Source organism: Vespula pensylvanica, chromosome 1 (assembly GCF_014466175.1).
Source record: "Vespula pensylvanica isolate Volc-1 chromosome 1, ASM1446617v1, whole genome shotgun sequence".
Taxonomy (NCBI): domain Eukaryota; kingdom Metazoa; phylum Arthropoda; class Insecta; order Hymenoptera; family Vespidae; genus Vespula; species Vespula pensylvanica.
Genome location: NC_057685.1, coordinates 16,167,880 through 16,192,888, shown reverse-complemented (window position 1 = coordinate 16,192,888; position 25,009 = coordinate 16,167,880). Strand labels below are relative to the sequence as shown.

General features: G+C 32.6%; 1 protein-coding gene across 2 annotated transcripts in view; it reads left to right on the top strand.

Moving 5' to 3' along the window:
• LOC122635862 (putative uncharacterized protein DDB_G0288537) overlaps positions 1 to 25,009 on the top strand; it is a 42,551-nt gene that overhangs the window by 911 nt on the left and 16,631 nt on the right. The window contains exon 2 of one of the 2 annotated variants that reach the window (XM_043826540.1): positions 18,543 to 22,044. The exons of the other annotated variant lie outside the window; for it this stretch is intronic. Coding sequence (XP_043682475.1) covers positions 18,544 to 19,416 — 873 coding nt within the window. The 5' untranslated portion in view covers position 18,543 and the 3' untranslated portion in view covers positions 19,417 to 22,044. Of the gene's footprint in view, positions 1 to 18,542; positions 22,045 to 25,009 lie in introns of those variants that run through there. 2 annotated transcript variants of the gene reach the window in all.

Below are 25,009 nucleotides of genomic sequence, written 5' to 3'. Positions count from 1 at the left end.
CTCTTTCTCTCTCTATCTCTACTTTTAATTTTAGCAGTTACTTTGATCCGTTGTACGTATGTATCAATATACGTACAAGAAGATTCTTTCGACTTTCAAAAGTTCGACTTTGTTGATTTACTTTTAGTCGGAACGGTCACGTTCGACCTTTGCCTATTGTTCGAATGTTATTCCGCAACAGGTTACGATTGATGATCCACGGCTCTCGAATGAAAACAATGATATAACTCACGGAGCTCGAGGGCTCGAGCTTTCTTCCTTCTCTTCGTTTCTTCCCTTTTCCTTCCTCTCTTTCTTTTTTACTTTCTTTCTCGAACAGTTTGGCTTCGTAGCTCGGCTTATCTTAGATGCCTCTCTCGAGAAATTCCCTTAGCTTTCTACCGTCTCGAGAGAGGCTTCTTTATATCGTTATTATTTTTTATATAGCAGTATTAGATACTTATATCCGACTTTTTGTTAATATTCTTCGAATAATATCATCGCGTAGCGTGTTTTTTGAAATATCGCTGGGTATGCCGGCAAAGTCAACGTTTCGTTCGAGTTTAATGCACTTCCCGAAATTCGGCCGATCGATCGAGATTATGAATTTACCTTAATTTTCTTTGTACGACTTAATGAAATGCAAAGCTAACAGTTAATGTGAAAATATTTCGTCTTGATCTCCCTTTTTCTTTCTTTTTTTTTTTTTAGTTACGTAGCGTTATACATTCATCTACTTAATGTCTTATAAATCATTTTGAAGACATCGAGAAGGGTTGATTCTTCACATGCATATATGCGTTCTAGTTTACGTCATTTATCGTCCGTCTTACGTCACTTCTCGTACTAAAAACAAAATTTGTAATATACTTACCTACGTATAAATATATCTACAGTAGAATAATCATAATAGTTAGACATGTTTTTATATATCGTGTATGCATTCATTTTTACACGTTCATTTCATACATATCTATAGATACATAACACATATACATTTATACACATACACATATATATACATATATATGTACACTTCATTTCTTTATTTGAAAAGATTTAGTTTTTATTATATACGTATAAAATATATTTAAAAAGGTTATTATATATATATATATATATATATATATATAAAATGTTAAGAAAAAACTTATATATTTTCTCTCTCCCTATCTATCTTTCTCTCTCTCTCTCTCTCTCTCTCTCTTTTTCTTTTTGTTAAAGAATAACCTCGGTAGTCGTTTCTCAGAACGTATATTATCAACGAAGCGAACCTTCTTTAAGGTCAAAGGAAGGTAAAGCAGGAGGGTTAAAAGCCCGGTCGATCCTTCGATGCGCGACGACTCGAGCCGTTCTTTGCGCGAACGTAAACACTGGATCGGTCGATGACTGGTGCGCAATATACAATTTTTCCACGAATAATAAAAACACGATAGTCATCATTCTGTTTTTTTCAATTTCAACAAATCGTTCTTTTTCTCTTTCTCTCTCTATTTTACTCCTTTTTTTTTATATTCAGAAGCTATCTAATAAGTCCCGGACTTTTGTTTTTTGAAGTATCGTTAAACCATCGTTGAACATAATATAAGCAATTTTGACTCTAAGAGAGTCTACTAGAACTGACCAAAAATAAACTCGAGAATTATTTCTTTATTCGTGCAAAACGATTGATTATTATGTATGTATATATTTTTAACAAGGTGTCCTTAGTAATAGAGAAGCATTGTAATATTTATGATCGTCCTTCGTGCGCCGTAATAAAATCGTAGTTAATATTTCACTGTGTAGAGAAAATTATGCATAAAATTATCATACATTATTGTCTATAAAGAAGATATATATGGGAAGAAAAATGTCGATATTAGGGACCACCAACGATATTAATTGGATACGAAGTATGAATTAAGATAAAATCGAAATATAATCTATTCCTAAATGATATATAATTTGATAAATATAAATTTAATTATTTAATTGGAAGATATTATACTATATTGGCATTTAGTTTTATAATTTGTAGATTACGGTTTCGATAAATCTCAAAGTAATTAGAAATCCAAAGGAATTTAATCTGTGAGACTGTATTATGTAGATATACAATATATCGAGAATAGATTAGAAAATATTTAGATTTAAAGTATGCTGTTTCACATCTTTTCTATCTTTCAAAATGCAGCGTACGATTTTCTATAAGATAACTAAAACAGTACGTTCGCTTTTGCTCGAAGTAAAACCATGTGCTTTCAAACTGTACCGTCGTTGCGTTAGGCAAATGATTCTATTTCTGTGCCTACGAAATTTTCGTATTTATTCGGCACATGTTAAGAAAGGCGTGTTCTACCAGAGTAGCATGCAAAAGCAAATGCTTGCCCGACTTTTATTCGAATTTCTCCAATCGTGTAAAACAATTTGTTAAAACCTGTCACTATATTTCATAGGTTTTATTCTTACTAAAGGAATATTTTTCTTGGCTGGTGTTATGTACGCATATGTACATATGTACGTAGATACACGACTCATGAGAGAAACGTAATTAGATTTTCTATTTCACGCGATACGTTTCTTAGATTCAGAATATACCTATGGATAGTTGAAAGTATTGTTGCCTTTGTTTAACTTCTAGTCATTAAATTGGCATGAAATAGCAAACCACGTAACATCCCACACGTAGGATGATATATACCGATATACCGTTTGAATTTATCCATACAAATAACATCGGTAATGTTGATGCTAGTTAAAAATTGTTTGAATAAACTTTGACATTTTTCGAGATCAGACAAATTTGAAAATTTATGAAAACCTTCTGTTATCGTTATAAATTTAACAACTATTCGTATGGAACAAGTTGTATTTTTCTTAGACAGATACTTATTTTATAGATACATATATGAAACATTTTTCTACGATACATATCTGATACATATATACGTATTTTTATATGCATAATACATAATACATAAAATCTACTGTTACGATACACGTTAGAAAATAAAAGAAAAGAAACAAAAATCGAACGTTCGCATCGATAAATCATTAAAATTAGTCGAGATAGAAAAGATTTTATTTGAATCTTACAAGCAAAAGATAGTAAATGCGGCAACTCGAGCGATATTATCTTTGGCACAGATAACGGATCTTTTAAACGGCGTACTAAAAATTCAATACTATATACTCTACAGGAAACAATGGCAAGAGGTCGTCATCAACATCCATACATACATCTATCTATACATACATATATATATACACACACACACCACACATATACATATATATATATATATATATATATGTATATATATCGATGATACAATGATGATCGAGAATAGAAAGAAGAGAAGGAGAAAAAGTCGATAGAAGGTCGGAGAAGGACATTTGAGAGTAGGTAGGTAGATAGGCAGTCGCTATGAGATTCGATCGAATCCATATCTCGAATCGGAGGATTAATCGACGGGTTTTGACGACGATGGCAAATCAAACACTCTCACGTTAGCGGCTCCGAAGAGCTTTAGCGCGTCGAGTGGCGAGTGTTCGACACACACACGTATCGCGGGTGCAGCTGAAGCTTTTCCGTGACGTGGCCGGAGCTTTTAACGACATAGAGTATGCTCGGCTTTTGGCAATGTTTGATTTGGCTGTGGCGTATACTCTGTTAAGTCGAGACGAGTCTCTTCCTAACTCCTACCTACTTCGAAATCGTTTCTAGACAACCTGACGGTTGACCTCGAGTAATGTCATGAAATTTTGACGAGAAGAAATAGCCGTAGAAATTTTTAATCTATAGATATATGTATATATATATATTTTTCGTCTATTCCATATTTCGATATTCACGCATATGCGATATATTTTCGTCTATATGTACATGTATGTACCGCCCATCTCACTTGACTCGTGTCATTCTTGCTCACACCAACTTGTCTACTCAAACTAGTATATTCCAAGTGTTATTTACTTAAAATACCGCCAAGCAAATATCTTGATGCTCCCGTCAATATTTGTATCGTTGAGAATGGATTCGCTTATTCTTATATTCTTATCGCGAAGATCTGAAGAAGAAGAAGAAGAAGAAGAAGAAAAAGAAAAGGGTGTACCTGTAATGTCGACTGAATAAAATTGACTTATGCATGCATCCATTCATAAACCATGAAGACAATGTTATAAAATAAAAATTACCTTGTCTTTTCTACGAGAATTTTTATGCAATGTTTTTTTTTTTAGTCCTATTGGGATTTCTATGTTATTGAATTTCTATGTATCTTCGAGTAATATGAAGGAAACATATCTCTGAGAGAATAGGAAAAGATTTTTCTGTTTGAAGATGCTGGATATAGATATTTTCTTTTTTTTAGTATCGATAGTATAACATAATTTAATTCAATTAGATCTTACAAAATCCTAAGCGATTTAAAAATTCGATAACTCTCACATTATACGTGTTAATCGTATTTTATTTTAAAGAATGATAACATATGTATTGTATTAGTGTCTCTAATCCAATATTGTAAGGTTTAAATCGAGCCATTGACAACTCCGTTTCTTTCATTCTCTTTTCCCATACCTCTACGTTCCTACAACGTTCTTCTCCGATTACAGTCGATCAACACGATTTGTTAAAACTTTAAAGGTTTCTTCGCACTTCTATAGACGATACAAACGGAATTGAATGATAACTTTTACACGCGATATCGATTTAAAACGATTAGGAACGTTTGAGTCCCCTCGTTTGACAAAACGATATATTCGAGTTCGTTGAACATGTAGTTCAAAACAAATTTAGTTGAAACGTAATACGATATCTCATATACGCTTCAATCTATAATAAATTTTGTAATAATTATAAACAAAAATAAAATCTCGCAAAATCGTTTCTCGTAAATCAGTACTAATCTATGTTATAACGATAAAAACACGATGTTATATTTACATCTTCTATAAAGTGTTAATGGAAGACTTCGTCGACCAAAATTGCTTTTAAGAACAAAAGATTAGATATTTTCGTAAATGTAAACTACTAACAGCTGTGCGAAATGTATCTACGTACGAAAACTCGCGGACGCGATATCCTCTTCCAATATGAAGGTGAATCGATTTCGAAGGAACACGACGAAACACACGATCTACTGGCAGTTCGAAAGGTCACTCGCATGACCCACATTCGATTCGAACGCGACGCAATATTCATACCAGTGCATACGGAGACTCGTGTGAATTCTAACTTGACGTATGTATGTACGTATGTATGTCCGATGATAAAGATCGTTTCAGAAGCGTTATTCTGCTGTTGAACGTGATAAGGGAACTACTTTTCATAGGGTTGACTCGATCGTTTAGAAAGCTTTGATTCTATTTACGAAACGTCCGTAAAGTTTGATCCGTAGTCCGGCGATAGATGAATATTTTTTTCATTTCTTTTATTTTTTTCAGAACTTAGAGAAAAATAAATAGCGTTCATTATGTTTAATACAGAGTATGGACGAAAAAATGAAGAAAAAATATTTCCTGTAATTAGTATAAAAGTGACGAGATAGAGACGACGAGCTTTTGAGTCGAGTCTCTTCTTTATATAACTATGTAACACATTTAAATACTCGCATCCACTCGCTCAATAGAAGCTTCTTTCATCGATCGAGCTTTTTTAGCATGAAGCGGATTCAAGCGAAGTATCGTACTTACCTACATGAAATTTCGCGAGAGAGAGAGAGAGAGAGAGAGAGAGAGAGAGAGAGAGAGAGAGAGAGAAAGAGAGAGGGGGAGAAAGAAAGAGAGAGAAAGCATCCGATCAAAGAGAATGCAATTTTGTCGTATAAAGCTTTCCCCTTGATAATCGTGCCCTTTTCGAAATATATTGTCTTGGCGAAAAAAGAAAAGAAAAAGAGAAAAGAATAAGTCATCGCATCGTTGGAATTTTCTCGTTCTTGTGAAAAACTATCTCGGACGATCCTTTATTGGTACTCATAAGATTGACCCTTGGGATTTCTGGTATCCTGCTTCGGTGACATTTTTTTCTTTCCTCCAGGGGTGTAAACCATTTGATTCTCATGGGAGAGTGTAAGAGAGAAAAAGATAGATATATAGATAGATGGACAAATAGATAGATAGATAGGTAGAGAGGAAGAGAAAAGGGATAACTGGAACGAAGATAGTCATACGTTTTTATTTCGAACCTTTCCTTGAGACTTTGTCGTCCCTTAGGATTATCGATCTATCGTTATCCTTTGGATTTTCCTTAGCCATCGGAAAATATAACTTCTCGTTAAGTTCGTAGCCCCCTTTATTTTCATTTTTTTTCTCTTTTATGTTTGTCTCGCCCTTTTTTTTTTCTTCTTTTTTGTTCTCCACTGACCACGAGGAACATACGGATATTCTCGAATCCAATTTCATTTCTTTCTCGACCGAAAACCTTTCACAGGGTCAACGAGTTCCGCTATCAACTTTTTCTCTACTCATGGTACCGAGAAAATTTTTTAATCATGTTACTTCGTCGCGCTTATATGACGGTACCATCGAAACTTTTTTAAATTGTTTCATTTATGCACATATTTGATAAGTGGAAATTCATAAAGTCTGTACAATTTTTCATGAGCGACGAAAATATGGTGGGAGAGAGGGTGGGGATAGGGGGAAAGAGAAAAAAAAGAGGAAAAAGAAAAAGAAAGAAAGAGAAAGAAGAAAATTCCTTTTAAGTTGTGCTTTTTTCGTTAATTAATTATGCATCGTGCAAAGGTACGAAGGAGAATAATTATAATTAAACGCACAGTGAACGTTTAAAAGTGGGTGGCGATAAAGATGACATTTTGGATTGAATTACACGGGAGATTTGCTCGGTTAAAATATCGCCAGGAAAAAACAACTTACATGTGTTAAAATTGCCTTTAAAAAAATGTTCGACTTTTTGTTTATATTATATTGACGTATAGTATTACGGATTATTAATTAATAGTGATCGTATTTACGATACTATCTTTAGTTCTCATCATTCTTTCATAAGAGAGTAATATCTTCTATAATTGGATAATATTGTATATAAGACATTTAATTGTATTATCCGTTACAAACATAGCTTTTCCATTATTTTTAAAAATGATGTCACATGGATGATAAATATCAAAAATCAGTCATACCTAAGTCAAAAAGAAAATCTGAGTTCTCACGATACTTTATTTCCATTGCAAAAGAAAAAAAGAAAAATAAAAGAAAAAAAAAACACGAAGAAAAGAGCCAATCCTTTTTCTCTTAAATAAAAATGATATTTCAACGAAGCAATAAATATTAATAGCAATCATCTGAACATCGTAAATAGCAACGGGCATCCTCATAGTAATTTTCATTGGATTTTTGATCGAGTTCGTTCAATAACGGAATATCGGATAACGGAATTATAGTTTATAAGGCCACTCAAAAGGGAACGAAGAAATCTCTTGTGTTCGTTCATGCGGGCCTTATCGATGACGAGCTTTAACGCGAGAGTCCGACGGAAGCTTTCTATTCGAGTCTCGTCAAATAACTACCCTAGTGTAACTCCGTAGATAAGATCGCTATTCGAGTCTAGGGTATTGAACAAAAGATGGCCGCGATAGGTCATCGTCGATCATCTCTTTTACTCTTATGTGAACTCGAAGCAACAGTTTTCTATCTTTCTCTCTCTCTTTCCCTTTTTTTCATTTTTTATTTTTAAAAATAAATTTTTTTTTTACGCGTTACGTGAAATTGTTCGAATTTATTCAATCTCTCACGTTCATTGATCTTTTAATCCGTTCAAAACAAGCAGCTTTTGTATGTCAATGGTATATAATATAAATTAATAACTCACCATCAGTTAAAATGTTGATGTATGAAAATATATATATATATATATATATATATATATATATATATATATATATAGGTAACTAAAGTCTATAAAAACTCATTCAATCATGTCTGCACGCTAAATCTACCTCCGGGGTTATATATTCATATCGTATTAGTATTTTATCTTTATACTTATAAAGGTTAATTTTTCAACAGCGTTTTTCTTTTATCTCTCTCTCTCTCTCTCTTGTTCTCTCTTTCTTCCTGCCTTCAATTCTTTTGCCAAATCAGTAGAAGCTTGAAACTTTCTTCTCAAACCTTCCATTATCAACAAGTCTACCCCTTTTCGCGAAGGCATCGACTATTTGTCAGAGGCCTCCGCTTGCCAAGAAACAATTGGGAATCGATGTGAACAGGAGGGTTGAGGGAGAAGGGAGTAGGTTGAGTCTGGATAGGGTAACGAGGGTGAAACCGCTTGTTGCTTCTTGTTACTCGCAGGCTATACAAGTTTTGTACGAATCATCTTTCGAATACTTCAAAGGCATATTCATTTGACTTTCAAGTTTATTCTTGATTAACGGGTACTATTGTACGTTGGTTTAGAACAACGTTTTCACGTTCGAACTTTCTACTGCTTCCTAACTTCAATTGTAGACATATTGTAACGTTAGTTTGTGACGCAATTACGTTCTATCCGATAGATTTAATCGAGTCGCGATACCTTATCGACGTTTGTCTACAGAACTCTATGGAAATTGTGCATTCGACTGTAGTCGTTTTTTATTTTTTGTTTATTCTTTAAAAAAGATATACATTGATTCAAAATAACTCCATCGACATGTCAGTCCCTCTAGACGATCAATATATTTTCAGCTTTAAAAACGACACGATTTTCAAAATTTCGTGTATACAAATTTCTTTTAAACAATATCCATGAGTTTAGTAGATACGTTTAAACGACGGTTTAATTATGACCTTATCGTATTTTATCGAGTCGATCTTAATGTTTTAAGTGTCCTACGTTGAGGTATGTCGTATTAGACCCTCTTAACGTGTAACACGCATAAGATCATAATCTTTTCTTTTTTTAAATTATGTAAGTGTTAATTACATCGTGAATGAATGAAATGCCATCGTAAGAATACGTATGAGTATGAGAAGAAGGTAGAGAGTTCATAGCCAATGTGCTCCGTCGATATCAATTTTGTATTTTCACCTGCGCACGAGTGTCTATCTATCTAATCGAGAGTATTTGAATTTATATCCAACGTGCTTCTCCACTCTCTAAACAACCCTTATACATATGTATTATACGTGTGTATATATTATGTGTGTTCACGCTTCGTTGAATCGTGTTTAATATATTATAAAATATACAACACGCGTATATCCGACTGTACGATTATCGTACACGACACTTATAGGTATATAAAAGAAATTTCCCAGAGATACATTTTCCATAAAAAAAGAAACATGAATCTTCTTTATTCTTTTTTTCCCCTTCTTTTCAAACTTGGCAGTGAAAAGATATAATATTTCAGGAATTTAATCGCATTGGCTCTTTCCCAGAATTTTCACCACCCTTAGATTTCTATCGCAAAATTACACATTACTTCCTGAACATAGCGAGTTAAACGTTATTGTACTGGCCTTCTCTCCGAGGCTATAAATAGTAGTATTAAGAACAAAATACGAAATCATAACGACGCCAAGAATTTTCTCTTGGTGGACGAAAGACAGCGTGGAGACAACTAAAATGAAATTATTCTAATCGTTCTTATCTATTCGACGAATCTAACAACTTTTATTTCTCTATAGTATTGCACAAAAACATTCACTTTCATATCTATAAATTATTTATATTTTTACAACGTGAAACAGGAAAATATCATAATATTTATTGAAAAATGTCTTTGTTATATAAAGAATATGAAACGTATATCAAGCCATTTTACTTAAAAGCAACGTATATAACAAAAGGATGACAGATAGATGATTGATAACATTCTACGCGTCTGTCATTCGATTCTTTACTTTAATCGCCATATATCGATATAAATCATCCGTAATATAAAGTAACGAAAAATATTAGCAAATATATCCATCTTCGTCGTAGTTATTTATAACGATTATCTTTCTTTTCTTTCTTTTTTCTTCTTTTTTTCTTTCTCTTTTTCCTTTTTTTTTTTAACAAATATATCTCTTATTAAGTTTAATCAACGGAAAGGTGTTCGCGTGCGTCACGTTTCAAGCACGAAATGCTTGAAAGGCGTACATACCGACAACCTCGTTTCTACTTACCTAGATGAATGCACATATTTCAACTACAGACATAACTTTACGTATCTATTTACACACATATATATATATATATATGTATGTATGTATGTATGTATGTATATATATATATATATATATATATACACACTATACTACGTTCATTCGACATAACATCAAATGCAGGATTATCGGTGAGCCTTTCGTGAACGATATTCACAAGCTACGCTTTTGAATTGTTGCTAGCTCAGTGCTTTTCGTTTAAAGCGGCTTCGACCTATGCTTTACGTGCTCATCCCGTATCATGTCAACTTCGATGCGGCTTGTTTCCTAATTACATACGTTACGATGCGTTCCAATATGTGTGTGTATATATATATATATATATATATATATATATATATATATATATATATATATAAAACGAGAATTGTCAACTAAAGCTATCGTTGAAATTTCTGTTTATTCACGATAACAAGCCCGATCAATTTTATTATGATCTTTGGTTTCCTCTTTTTCTTTTTCTCTGTTTCTTTTTTCTTGTTTTTTAGCCCAAATTATGATATCTCGATCGATACATTTATATAATATTTCTAAATTAAATAATTTTTGGACGTACAAATTAAGAGAGAAAGAAGGATATATATATATATATATATATATATATATATATATTCTATTTTTAACTCGAAATAATAATATAGAAGAGAAACGGATTATTTTACAAATTATGTAGACTTGTTACGAAAATTTAATCTTGAGCATCCTTAGAAAGATTTATTGTAGTTATAATTAGTACAACTCTAACAATTACGAAAACATTAATTATGTTTCCCATCGTATTAATTCATATTCTTAAAGAAAGGATAGAACGACATTATATTCCATTAATCGATACTATTAAACTTTATATTAAACGATATTAACTCTTCAAGTTCTCCAAGACTTAGATTAAATTTCTCGGAGTAAGTATTATACCGATTCGATCGAATTATCGAAATTTACGAAACACCGTGATAACTTAAATGTATTTCTTGTTTGTCTTGGCTTAATGTCAGATTTAAAGATCGACACGAAGTAATGTAAAGATCGACAACCCTTTAACACCGTGACATACTTACCGATTGGAGATTCGCCAAGATATTGATTTCAATAGTATACAACCGAATCTTTCATGTCTGTAAAAAGCATATTCTCCTTTGCTTTTCGTTCTATTAATTAACGAATAGATATATCTCGAATTATTCGAGAGCGTAGTCGATATTCATAATAATAATCCTGAAAGCTTTAATGAATGAGAAAAATAAAAGAAAGAAGTAAAAAGAAAGAAAAAGAAAAAGAGAAAATAGAAAACAAAAAATGAAACAAGACATACGAAATATAGGTCAACATTTGACTCGAGTTTCGACGATAAATTTAATAATTTCTTTTGTCTCGTTTTTGTCAATTATTATTTGAATAAGAGTCTCTTTTGTTTTTTTAATCTCTTTTTATTATAGTTAATAATTAATAAAATCTACCAGTGACAATCGAACGTAACTTCTCCAAGAAAAAACCCGTGTATGTAAGTGTATAATTTAAAAACGTTTCGTATCATTGTTCTCGAGCAAACAATTTCTTTCTCTTTTTCTAAAGCTCTAAGAAATGCATGGAAATTAACGAATGAAAAGATTTCAAAGGTATTCTCTTTCTACGAAGGTTCCACTTGAGATCTACGGGAAAGCCTTCTCTCATTCTGGTTACCTCGTAACGACACGAAAAAATCTACATTAACCGAATCCTTCTCTGAGTACTGCTTGACCTCAAAGCGGATTTTAATGTTTGAAGGAGGTCACTAGCCTCCCTACTTTACTTACTGTCTGTTATATATACATATACCTGTTAGAAGCAAGTGACTTATTAGCCGTTCCTATAATTTACAACATATCGAATGTAACAACCACATTTTTTTTCTTTTTTTAATAATTTTCCTATAACTGTCGAAGCGTAACGTTCATTAATGATATAAATCTCTTAATTATACGTTTAGGACAAAAATTTCTAATCGCTCGTGGTGCATTTCTTCTTAGCTCATTTTTCTATACACGCACGTGTATCTGTATGATATTCTGGAATAATGTAATTTTCGTTACATTGGCCTTTAAAAGTTAATTATAAATCGTTGGAAATATTACGAGGGAATAAATTGAAAATACCAAAGTTCGAAAAGATTAAAAAAGATTAATCCACGATGTGACACGTACATATGTATGTGTGGCTTTTCATTTTGAGTAGATAACGAATATAGTTTACTTTGAAAACATGGATATAAAATGACTTTCATCGTAAGTGGATTGTGTGATAAAGGCCGTTTTTATGCGAATTGTAAGAGAATAATTTTTTATAATTCATGGACCATAGCACGTACTAACACGAAGAAATATGAGAAGATAAAGGACATGGCTCATAAATGATGATCGTTCTGCCTTGTAGGCCGTAGTAGGCGGTTTTTCACTTTAGCTTGTTAAAAAAAAAAAGAACAAAAAAATAGTTGGTACTCGGTTAAAGTGAAAACGTTCTGTTTCTGAACGCATCGAGACAAAACTTTTCTTTCTTCTTTTTTTCTTTCTTTCCATTTTTTCTGATACACGATACCAATACCACCTACTCCGTAAGTAAAAATATTAGCCGTTTATTAGACGTCTTGTATGTTTTTACACGTCAATGTGATTTTTTCTTTCTTTTTTTGTGAAAGTATCAGAGAGAAAACATGTGTAAGTACGTACACGTGGATAAAGAAGAGAATTTTTTTTCTCGGGATAATGTCAAAAATTATTATTTACGAGCGAATAACTTTTTTCAAAACGAATAAAATCCTCCACAATCGTAAAGAGATTTATAGAAATAAATATCTCTTGTATTAAGAGTATAATAAATGATAGTGATTTTTCATTGTATTTAAAAAGAACTTTTTATCGCATTCTCTTATAAAGACATAATACATATATATATACCTTTATATATTCTTTCCTTTTTCCTTTTGATATTATTTAAGTAAGTTTTATCGTCGTAATAGAATTTGAAAAGAAGTAGACATTATATGTTTAAGAAAAGAAATACATATATAAAATTTATATATAATTTACATAAGTAGCTATCCATGTATTTACATACATATTTCAGTTCTTTTGAATTCTTCAACTCAGACCCTAACTTTTTTTTCGGACTTTTGCGTGTCGTCGGGTAACACGCCCTAGAACGATTTGCTGAAATACATTTTAGCCATCCCCTAATACACTTCGTCTCCTCTTACTCATATATCCACAACTTTTTCAAGGCTTCTTCTCCTTTTTCCGGAACGTTTAGGATCGTCGTAGACGACCTCGCCATTAATTTCCTCCTCCATTCGTTCGGTACGAAAGCATCGTGGCGCCGTATGTTCACGCGAACAACATAGCCAACATGTTCTATGACATAAGAAGCATGTACTATTTTAAACGTATCTATTTAAAATGTACATAGTGTAATTTTTTTAAGACAGAATTCAACTTTTAGTTATTATGTCTTCTATTTATTTTGATAAATAAAAAACAAAAAAGGAAGAAAAAAGAGAGAAACAGAAAAAATACGTGAGAGTAAATCAAGTAAATTTTTTGTCTTACTTTTTCCTGTCGATTCTACTAAACAATTTACGAAATAGTATACGTTTTTAATCATCAAACACGTTTTCAGATATTTTAAAAATACTCAACATTGTTCAGCATCTATTTGTAAATTGCACGTTTCCCAAATTAGAGATCTTATCAAAGGAACACATTATATAGAAGTTCTCTTGCTAACGCGTGATGCACGTAGTGCACTATCTCTCTCATGTACTTTGCGTTTGCGTTTCACTAAAGGGAATGAGGATGGTTTATTGATCGACAGAAGCAACGCAGGAAATGGTTCTGCGTTCCATACATTGTGATCAGCGGGAACGAGAGAGTATTTATCGTTAAACCTTCCTTTTTTTCTTTTTTCATTCGACCCTCGATCGACCTCTTTCCTTTATCTTACCCTCTTTTCTTTCTTTTTTCTTCTATTTTTCTTTTATCTTTCATACACACTCTCATTTCTTCTTTACTGCTCGTTTGATTTTTTTTATTTCTCTTTCTATTTCTCTTTCTCTCTCTCTTTCTTTTTTTAATTTTCTTCTTCTTCTTTGCTATCATCGTCATCGTTTTACGAATAATCGCACAATCGATCGTTTTATTTATCGTTGATCATTTAGCCGTTCCTTCTTTTCAAATTCATCGTCAAAATTATGTTTGCGTCATTACGTAAGTTATCGAGAAAACTGAGACTCTCCTCCATCTCCTCCTCCTCCTCCTCCTCCTCCTCCTCCTCTTTCTCCTCCTCCTTCTCCTCCTTCTTCTCCTCCTCCTCCTCCATCGCTTCTTCCTCCATCTTCTTTTCCTCTTTTTCCTCTTCTTTCTCCTCATCCTCACTTTTTAACTTCATCGTTTTAATACGCCCTCTTTCTTATTCTTCTTTGCGTAGCGTCTACTTTTTTTCTCTCTCTTTTTTTCTCTTTCTCTTTCTTTCTCGAGTCGACGCAATTCGATTATATTCACGGAATCTAATATGAAGACAAAAGACGGAGTTAATGCACGACGGAAGTGACTTTACCCTTTTATCGAATAAACGGCAAATCCTTTGAATTGTTACTGTGCACATAAAGTAGTATTGAAAAAAGTGTATACATAACGACGGGGATAGGGAAAAGATGTTTCATTTAATTGAAATGTAATTAGAAAAAAAAAAAATTATCGAACAAGCCTCTACGATTAAAATGATTTCGAAATTTTTTAATATCCATAGAGATTTGTCTAAGTTTTCAAAATTTTTATGGAAATTAATATAACAAGCGTTTCAATAGGATAATTTTCGTGTGAACAAATAAATCCTTTTCCGATATCAAAACTGTATTTTCCAATCACGAAACAATTATCAATGTGGGTATAACAACGCTAGCGCGTGTCACTCGATGATATTTAATTAATGTATTTTTCTAAAATATTATTTAGAATATACAATTCGGATATATAATTAATAATACTATTTTATTAAATATTTTCTAACGGAATATGCTTAAATGAAATATTAAAATTTATAAATACAGTATATTTATGTTTCGAACGTTGTCGTAGAATTATAACATGATAGGAACTCAAGTATTTTCGATAAAACAGTTAAATAATAATTCATAGAAACAAGTGTAAGATTTCAAATTATTATGTGAATCCAAAAGTGAATACGAATTTACGAGGCTTGCCTCTTCCTCTTTTTCTCTCTCTCTCTTTCTGTTTCTTTCTCCCTTTTTCTCACTCAATTCTAACTTTAGCTTAGGAATTTCATCGTTATTTTGTAGTAAAAAATTCATGAAGAAGATTCCTTGATACAGGATGAAACTCTAGTAGTAAAGAAGTAATTAACTCCAGCAAAGAACTATAGTACTTTTCTTATAACTTTATTTTGTTTTATCTTCGTATTTTAGATATTTTTCTAATTGAAATTTTATAATTTCTTAAAACAACGTAATCGCTATAATAACTTTACGAGGATTCTTCTCCGGAAATTAATGAAAATTGCATGAAATTTCGAATTCATATATTGTGAGAATGAAATAATTGCGATTGAAAATAATTTACTCGACAGTACTTATTAAATTAATACAAAAAATGATTATTAATGCATTTCGTATGCATTATATGCATTTGCGTTTATGAGTTAATATATATACATACATATATATACCTGCATATATATATATATATATATATATATATATGTTAATATCTATACTTATTTTCTTTTTTTTGTAATCGGATCTACGTAATATCTCTTCTAATACCTCTCTCTCTCTCTCTTCTTCTGTCCGTTTGTCTGTCTCTCTCTTTTACTCTTACTATTTGCAAGTTTTCTATGTGCTCATTATGAAAGCAATTTGAAGATAAAGATTTACATTTCAAACAAAGCGTTGATTTTCTTCTCAAGCAACAATGATGAAGATTTGTCGAGTAAAACAAGATGACGGAATGGTAATTTTGACTTTTACAGAGAAATACAAAATGAAAGTCGAACGAACGTATGTTGTTTGTAAAATGTAGTGGATATTGTTTTTCAAACAATCTTCATATAATTAATATTATCCTTGATTTCACACTTTTTCCTTGAACCTTATCAAACAGTTAAATTTGTCTCATTCGATATATCTACCTATGTACCACAAATACCACAAAAGTCAAACCTATACCTTGAAATATCGTTAATTAATGACAGTTAATTAATTAGTGGGTAAATTCATATCCATCTACTAGCAATAGATATCAATTTCGTAATTATCGAGTATGCTTCTATAAGTCTGAATAATCTTTAGTCGTTTAGGTCATGCTTTACAAAAATTAATGTGCGAGAGTTGCTATACTAACGCGAGATTATATATTTTTATATTCGATCGATCAGAGTTGTAGATATAATTGGGTATAAAATTACACGTGGCCGAAGCTAGCCAACACATTTGAAGTTATCTATAATATTATCTATAAAAGGCAATGTAAAGTGGTCAATATTGTTCACCTTTAACTTTTCATTCGATTTCTCTCTTTCTCTCTTTTTCTCTCTCTTACTCTCTCTCTCTCTCTCTCTCTCTCTCTCTCTCTCTCTCTCTCTCTCTCTCTCTCTCTCTCTCTCTCTCTCTCTCTCTTTCATTTTTTCTTTTTTCTCCGTTTCTTTTTTTCTTTTTTTTCTATTTTTTTTAAGCAAAAATATTCTCTGAGGAAGTCAAGCTTGACCGATATCGCACGTGACACATTACTTTATTTCTAGTACGTAATATCACTGTGAGACACACCTTGCGAGGCACGCCATTGACTTTAAAGTAGGTTTTATCGCAAGTTTTAAGTTTCCGACGGGACATGACCTGTTTACAAAGTACGAAGCATTCCGATAAATTGCAAATCTTCTCTTTTCCAACCTCCTACCTTTCAACGAAAATCATCGAACGAATTGAGTTACGACATTCGTTCTTTCTCCTTCGTAAATCCACGGTACTTTTCGATTTTTATATCGCACAAGTATCCATGAGTATGTACCATATTGCCGAGTATACGGAAAGAAACTTTCGTAAATTTATGAAGAGTATGTATACATCGACGTACTCGAGGAAGAAAGTTTAATAAATCGATTTGGTTTTTACCTTGATTTCCATCGATTCATGACGAGTATAGATATCTTATATGAAGGAAGTTCTTGAGATCTATCAAATCAAAAGCAGACTTTCTGTCGAATCAACTGAACTCCGAACGAATTTGATGATATTATATTTTGATGAGACGTTCGAAAGATATTTGACATTTTCTTTTATTCAAAAAGAAAAACAAGAAGAAAAGAAAAGAAAAATAAAAAAGGAAAGAAAAGAAAAGAAAGAAGATAAAAGATACCTTCAAGTCTTACGACATTTGTTATATTTTCATCAGAAATGATAATAAATGATCCACTTATGAGATCCGTCATTTGAAGCTAGTGTTCAATTAGTCGCCATGGTGATGAAGAGAAAAAAGGAGAGGGGGCCGCATAAGAGAGATTCATTAATACTTGAGTACGAAAAGGCAATAAAAAGAAAAAAAATCTTAAATAGGACAAAATTTTTGTTTCTTGAGAATATACGAATATACGGATGATTACTGAGAATATTTTTTATATATTTTTTCAAAGGGAATAATGGAATACAAAGATACTTTCGTTCATTTCTTCCTATACACAAGTATCCCTTATTATTTTTCCTTTAGTTTCTCTCTCTTATTATGATTTCTTGTTAGATTCTTTTCTCCAGCTGGGCAATTCTCACGTTTTCAAGGGAGTGTGGAAAAAGAGAGAGATAGAAATAGAGAGAGAGAGAGAGAGAGAGAGAGAGAGAGAGAGAGAAAGAGAGAGAGAGAGAGAGAATGCCTACGAAGAAGCCTTCGGAGATTCAAGGACATCGAGACTGAGCCTCCCTCTTGGTAACAACGACACTCTAACGAATGAAAAATATGCCGGACGCGTCACTCCATCGCAGTGCATCCTGTAACCTCGTGAACGAACCCTATAGCCCTTAGATTCACTAAACTTTCCAAATCACGTGAGGTTAGAGTGTGAAAATGTGTTGTGTGTGCGTGTGTGTGTGTGTGTGAATCTGTTGAAAGAAAGAGAAAGAGAGAGAAAAAGAGAGTAAATAGAAACACTGATGAAAACCTTTGTTTCGATAATAATTGTTCGAATTATTGAACTGCAAAAAATTCATAAATTTCTTTGTGAAAAAAGAAAGAGAGAGAGAGAAAGAGAGAAAGAGAATGTCTGAGAGTGAAAGAGATAGAGCGAGAGATTGATTCAAAAAGAGAAAGAGAGAGAGAGAGAGAGAGAGAGAAAGAGAAGAGTCGTAGAGAATTGTAGAAGTTGACTGAGCAAGGGTTGTATTTCCGGTGTTGCAGGATGCACGCGGTTGGATTGCATTCGGCGCTGGCCATCAAGCGTCAGAGAAAGCGTCGGGACGAGCAACGTCGTGCTCGCGAGCGCCGTTATAGCGCTCAATCGGGTGAGAGCGGACTGACATCGCCGAGAGCGTCGACCGGTTCCCTGGACCATCATCCGAGGCATCACAAGGGAGGACACCCTAATCGTGCTGCAGGACAAGGCATGCTGGACACAAAGGTGGTTACTTCGATTGGGATGCTCCATATAGGAGTGGTCTTTTTGGTGTTGGGTGCATTTTTACTGATGAGCGGTCTTCTACCTGGTGACTTGGCTCACTGGAGTAGCAAGGGCTCTGGTGGTTGGTGGAACGAGCTGGTTGCTGTTGGTCTCTTTGCCATCTTCGTCGGCATCTTCTTGATCATTCTAAATCGCGTAATCGCTAGGAAGGAAGAGAACGATCTCGAGGAATACGTTCAAAGACAATTGACCAGGTCCAGATCTGGACATAGATTAGAAAGAGATGTCGAAACTGGTGGGCTCACCACCAGACACGCCAGAAGAGTCAAGCAAATGCAACAAATACCGTCCGTCGGATCGATCACGACTCAAGATGAAAAGAACTCGGAAAATTCACCCCCGAGAAGCCCGCCGCCAGCTTACTCGCCACCCCCTGTTATCAACGGCGATAATCAAAACATACAGTCGGCCCTCTTCCTCGAACAAATCACCGAAGAAGAAATCATCAGCGACCGAGTCGAGACATCTACGACCAACAGTCTCAGTCCTGGTTCACCTAGCGAAACGAGAGAACTCCTACAAAATCCACGATATTCCAAGCAAAACGGAAATCCACAACAGGCTCATCGACCTCTCTACGTCTCTAGAATTTAGATGTCGAATACCCTCTTACTTCGTTTCAATCGTTGTCCTTCAATTTTCACGGGGAGAATGAAACTTCTCTACGCGAATAAAATGCGAATCGTTTCTTCAGGGTTAAAACCCTCAAACGTTTTCCCGTTTCAAGCGTCGATAAAATAGATTTTTCGTTCTCGAAGAAAAATCGGATATGTCGTTGGCGCGAATCCTCTATTGCAAAACTTGTTATCTGTTCATACGTTTCTTAAGAAATCTTCTCCATCTATCTATCATGCTCGGCATATCTTGGAAAATTTCAAAGAGCTAACATAATTTTCGTATTCTCTTCCGAAGAAAGTTTCAAAGATTATATTTGGTGAAAGGAACCAATGCTTTATCCTCTTCGATGTAACATTTCTCTGCCCTGATTCAAGAACGTTCGATTTGTCTTTGTTGAAATTTTTTATCGAATCTTTTTATTCAACAAAGAAAATACCATATTTTCAAGCATTCCTAACTAAAGGATACGAACGTAGGAATTATTATTAAATTGAACGATTATCCGAACTTCCACGATTGGTTTGCAATTTAGACAGGGGTCTATGAAAGTTTGTAAATTCACTTTCGACGATCCTTTGCGATGATCGTATAAACGTCATGCCTTGCGTGATATTGATATCAATTTCCATCAACGAGTAGAAGGTATACTCTTGTCAAATTAAGTTCAGTATTACTCCAGGAGTTTGAAATTTCTGCTTCGAATCGGATAGGCTCGTATCGATTTAACCCTTTAACCACGAAGAGCATACGCGTAGATATACGTCAATCGAATTATGTCCCACGCAGCATGTTATCCATAATATTATCCGTTATTACGTTAGTTTGGATTCACGAAGGACGTGTCCATAGAAACGTAAAATTGATTAGGAATGTTTCGAATACGTAATTCGGATTCAAAGTAAAAAATTTAATTTAGTTAAATTTATTTAATAGAAGATATACGGATGAAGACTAGAACGTTATTGTTACATTTTTCTTATTTATATATTTAACGAGTACTTTTGACTTACTTTTTACTACCACACACTGCCCGTTCGCATTTCTATTACATTCAAAGTGAAGTTTATTAGTAACCTTGTGAAATTCATTAATACCCTCGGCGACACTTGCGCGATTAAAGCGATCAAGAATTCCAACTTGTATTAAATTTTAAATAGATTCGTTTTACCAAGAATATGTATTTCTTTCGCGTTAGAAATCATTCACGATCGTATCAAGGGATTTTAAAGAAAAATAGCACATAAGTGTGGATCTTCGTAAGTAAAGATAATACCTATGGTAAAAATAATACACTATAATCGTGGAAGTTCATTGCGTTTAATTGTATTTGCTATGAGCATTATTTTCAAAAGACTATTAATAATTTTAACATTCCTTTTGCGATTACAATCGTTGTTTTTACACTTTGTCTATATATTTTCTAATCGGAGGAAATATATATTCGTTTAATGTCGATCATCGATTTTCAAACGTTTATTTCGAATCACAAAGAAACGTGAAAGTGCAGCGATATAACAATCATATACGTTTGATATCAATTTTTCATATCATCGTTAAATCCTTAATCAGATCGACATCATAAACGGATGAAGCGGTAAAATCTTTGTTTTTTTTTTGCACGAAGTTTGTAAATACTCGGAAGATGTTAAAGAACATGAAAGTCTTTTATACGTCAAGATAAATAAGAGACACGATCGATAGAAGAAATTTCCTTACGTAAATATAGCCATTATAATTTTATTTGTTTTAATTTATTTTAATTACTTTCATGGACGTTCGATGGTTTTATGATGTCAATACATCTCATAATATCTAACATTCCGTAAACTAATTTAATAGTTCATTAAACTTAAAACATTCCATGTTTAAATTATTTCATGAATTAAATTCCGTGAAATAAATTATTTCAATAAATAGGAACAATGAATTGCTTTAATGCATGTACTATTGAATCTTTTGAAAAAGCGTTCGAGATTTCTTTAGAAAGCTCCTCGCAAATTTTGCTTCTATTATCGTTCTTTGCGAAAGAATGAAGAAGATTCACTGTTTTCTTCTCGATATTTATTTGCAGGTTTGTTTGCGCAATATATATATATATATATATATATATATATATATATAAATCGTGTTTCAAGTTAATCGAAAGTGAGAAAATCGTTTAAATCCTACGAGCTGATCTTTGGATCGCATATATCGCCTACGATAAATAGAAATCGTATTTTCGTCCAAATAAAGCCTTCGAAGAGGCTTTATATCTTTTTCAATGTGAATCGATGTTTAAGCCATGAAATGAAGATAAATAGAGATGTGCGAATGTAAAATTGAAGAGAAATTTTAAAGAAACGAAAACTAAGCATGTGTGTCTCTGTCGTACGAAATAATATATGTAATTTTAAGAAATCGAACGAGGTACGATAAAAAAAAAACCTCGTGGCAAATATTTAGAAATAAATATGATCGGATCTACATAGAGTTTCTTCGAGGATGACAAGACTCGTCGAATTTACTTACGAACTTGACAGCCAACGTCGATATTACGAGAAAAGAGAATGGAATGTTTTATTAAAAATGATGGAAAGAGTGAGTGAGAGTGAAAGAGAGAGAGAGAGAGAGAGAGAGAGAGAGAGAGACAGAGAGAGAGAAGTGATAAAGTAAAGAATTTTCTCATAAATATGCAAAATAGATGAAGTAAAAAAAAAAGAAGAAGAGGAAGAAAAAAACAGAAAATAATAATAAAAAAAGAATAAAATAAAATAAAATAAAATAAAAAGTAAAAAAGATAAGAAAAACCGGAGAAAACGAATTCAAGGACCAAGATAAATTAATCCGAAACGAATGTTAGAGATAAAGAGCACGAGGAAAGGAAAATAGAGAAGAAACGAGATCGAAAGATGGAATAAACAAATGAAATGATCGATTTTGAGAATTTTTAGCAAGCGGCATATCGGACTTCGCGTGTTCATTGAATGGATTGTTTCAATCGTAAAAGAAACGAATAGATTTTTGGCGACACAGGCGACAAGAGAAAGAGATACATATGAACTATTATTATTAATCGTAATTCTAACGTATTATCAACGCGAACATACTCATTATCTATAAACATTTAATTCGTCGAACGTCGGGACGAAACTTTTTTTTTTTTCTATAAGTGGATCAAAATGGCCGACGTATCGATTATCAGATCCGATCTCGACGTTCGATCGGTATCAGTCATAGCGCTTGCATTAAATTCGTTTTTAAGAAGATAGATGAAGATTTAAAAAAGAGAACATTTGATCGATGTCTATCTGTAAGTCGATCGAATGGATGTTCTGACCACCTTAGGGACTTCCATGAAACAGAAAAAAAAAAGAAAAGGTAAAGAATTCTTTAGGAATTGTAGATTATTTCTACTTGATAGATCGATTAAAATAAAATTAGAGAAAGAACGAGAGAGAAAAAGAGAGAGAGAGAGAGTAGGAGAAAGAGAGAAAGAGAAAGAGAAAAAAGAGGATTTTTCTCTTCCTCGCTTCATCGATCGATCGGGATTTCCATTGAGAGTTTATTTCTATGTCAGAAACGTAATAAACTCCTGCTAACTTCGGTTCGATGTCAATATCTTCGATAAAGAATGAGAGAAAAGAAAAAGAATTGATATTCAAATCGAAGAATTTCTCGCATGAATGTCCCTTCGGTGAAACGAGTGACGTGACGTGAATCTATGGGGTTGTTCTATCGTCTCGTCATCATAATTATCTCATAGAACATCCCCGATGTCCAGTGACTGATAGTGCGCGTTAATTTTAAGGTAGACGATAATTTTAATATGCTATATTCCATTTTATATAATACTTCGAATGTTTACGTATATTATGCTAGTCGTAGATTTAAAAGATAAAAGGAGAGTTGACCTTCGAAAACGATCCGATTTGCACAGACCAAACAAGGTTGAATTTCCTTTTCTTCTTCCTTTTTCTCTCTTTTCTTCTTCTTTTTTTTTTATCCTCGAAACTTAAAGATTTCGTCATTGTTTCAAATACGACGATACCATCCAAGAAAATCAAATTATTTTCTTGTTTCTCTTTACTACCAATCCTCGGATCGTCTTCTAACGTCTTAGGTAAGAATATTGCCACGCTCGGGCGCTACCATTCTGTGATCCAATGAAAAAAATAAGATAAAATAAAAAATAAAAAAAAAAAAATTGAATTCGCAACGCAAAGAAGCGAAGGAAGGAGAAGAAGAGAATGGAAGGGAAGGGAAGAGGAGGGAAAAGTAATAAGAGTAATAATTAAAAAAAAAAAATAAAATAAAACGGAAAGAAAAAAAAAAACAAGGACAGAGAGATAAATGAAAAATGGAATGTTCTTTCGAAAAATCTTACTCTGTAAATATATATATATATATATATATATATATATATTATATTATATTACATTATATTATATTATATTATATTATATTATATTATATTATATTATATTATATTATTATATACACCTGTACCTTTTTTAATTGAGACACTCTTATACATTTATTAGAGATTAAGGTGTCTCCACTTTTTGCATTCCTGCGCAATTCCAATTTTTGTACGCTCTTGCAAAGACCGATGGGGAAATATTATTATATATAATCGTAAAGGAAATCGAAAAGAATGGGAGAATGTATGTATGTCAGATAGAAAAAAGAACGTGAAAGAGAAAGGGAAAGAAAGAGAGAGAAAGAGAGAGAAAAAGAATGAAAGAGAAAGAGAGATGGTTGCATTTGTTATGATCATACAATTGAGTGAAAGTGCCTTTCACGATGTTTCATATTCTTTGTAGCTTTTCGACGTCAATGGGAAAGCACTTTGTCTTGTTTATTATCTTTATTCTTAGTTATTATCTTTCGTACTTTAATATATCATACAAAAAAAAGACAAAAAGAAACAGAAAAATTTATTAACAAGAGATTTAATAAAAAGAAACGTGTAAAACATTGCCTCTTCAGCTTAAATTTTACGAGAAACTTGCTAATGTATATATATATATATATATATATATATATATATATATATATATATACATATGTACGTAAATACAAATATATATATAGTAAGTATATATATATATATATATATATATATATATATATATATCTGGTAAGTTTTAATGCTCTGTTTATAATTTTTCTCTTTTTATTTTGTCAACATAATTAAGAGATACTTCTCGCATTTCCAGGACCAAAAGCCTGACATTGCTAAACTAATTTGAAAAAACTTAATTTTAAACGGTGCATAATACTTCTTTACTTCGCTCAAACTTATGAATTGTTTAAAGATAAGAGAGACAGAAGAGAATTGAAAGGAAACAAGAAAAAATAAAGAGAAAAGAAAAGAAAAAGCAAAAGAAATAGGAAAGAAATGGTATCGTCGTTTATCTATACTATACTTCTTCCCCTTCGATCAAAATCGTGCTCTAATTCTATACAAGTTGACAAACTTTTTTATCGTTGTACATTATAAAAGAGAGTGATTTTTTAAATGCATGAAAAATACTGTGTATATACATACATACATACATACATACATACATACATACATACATAC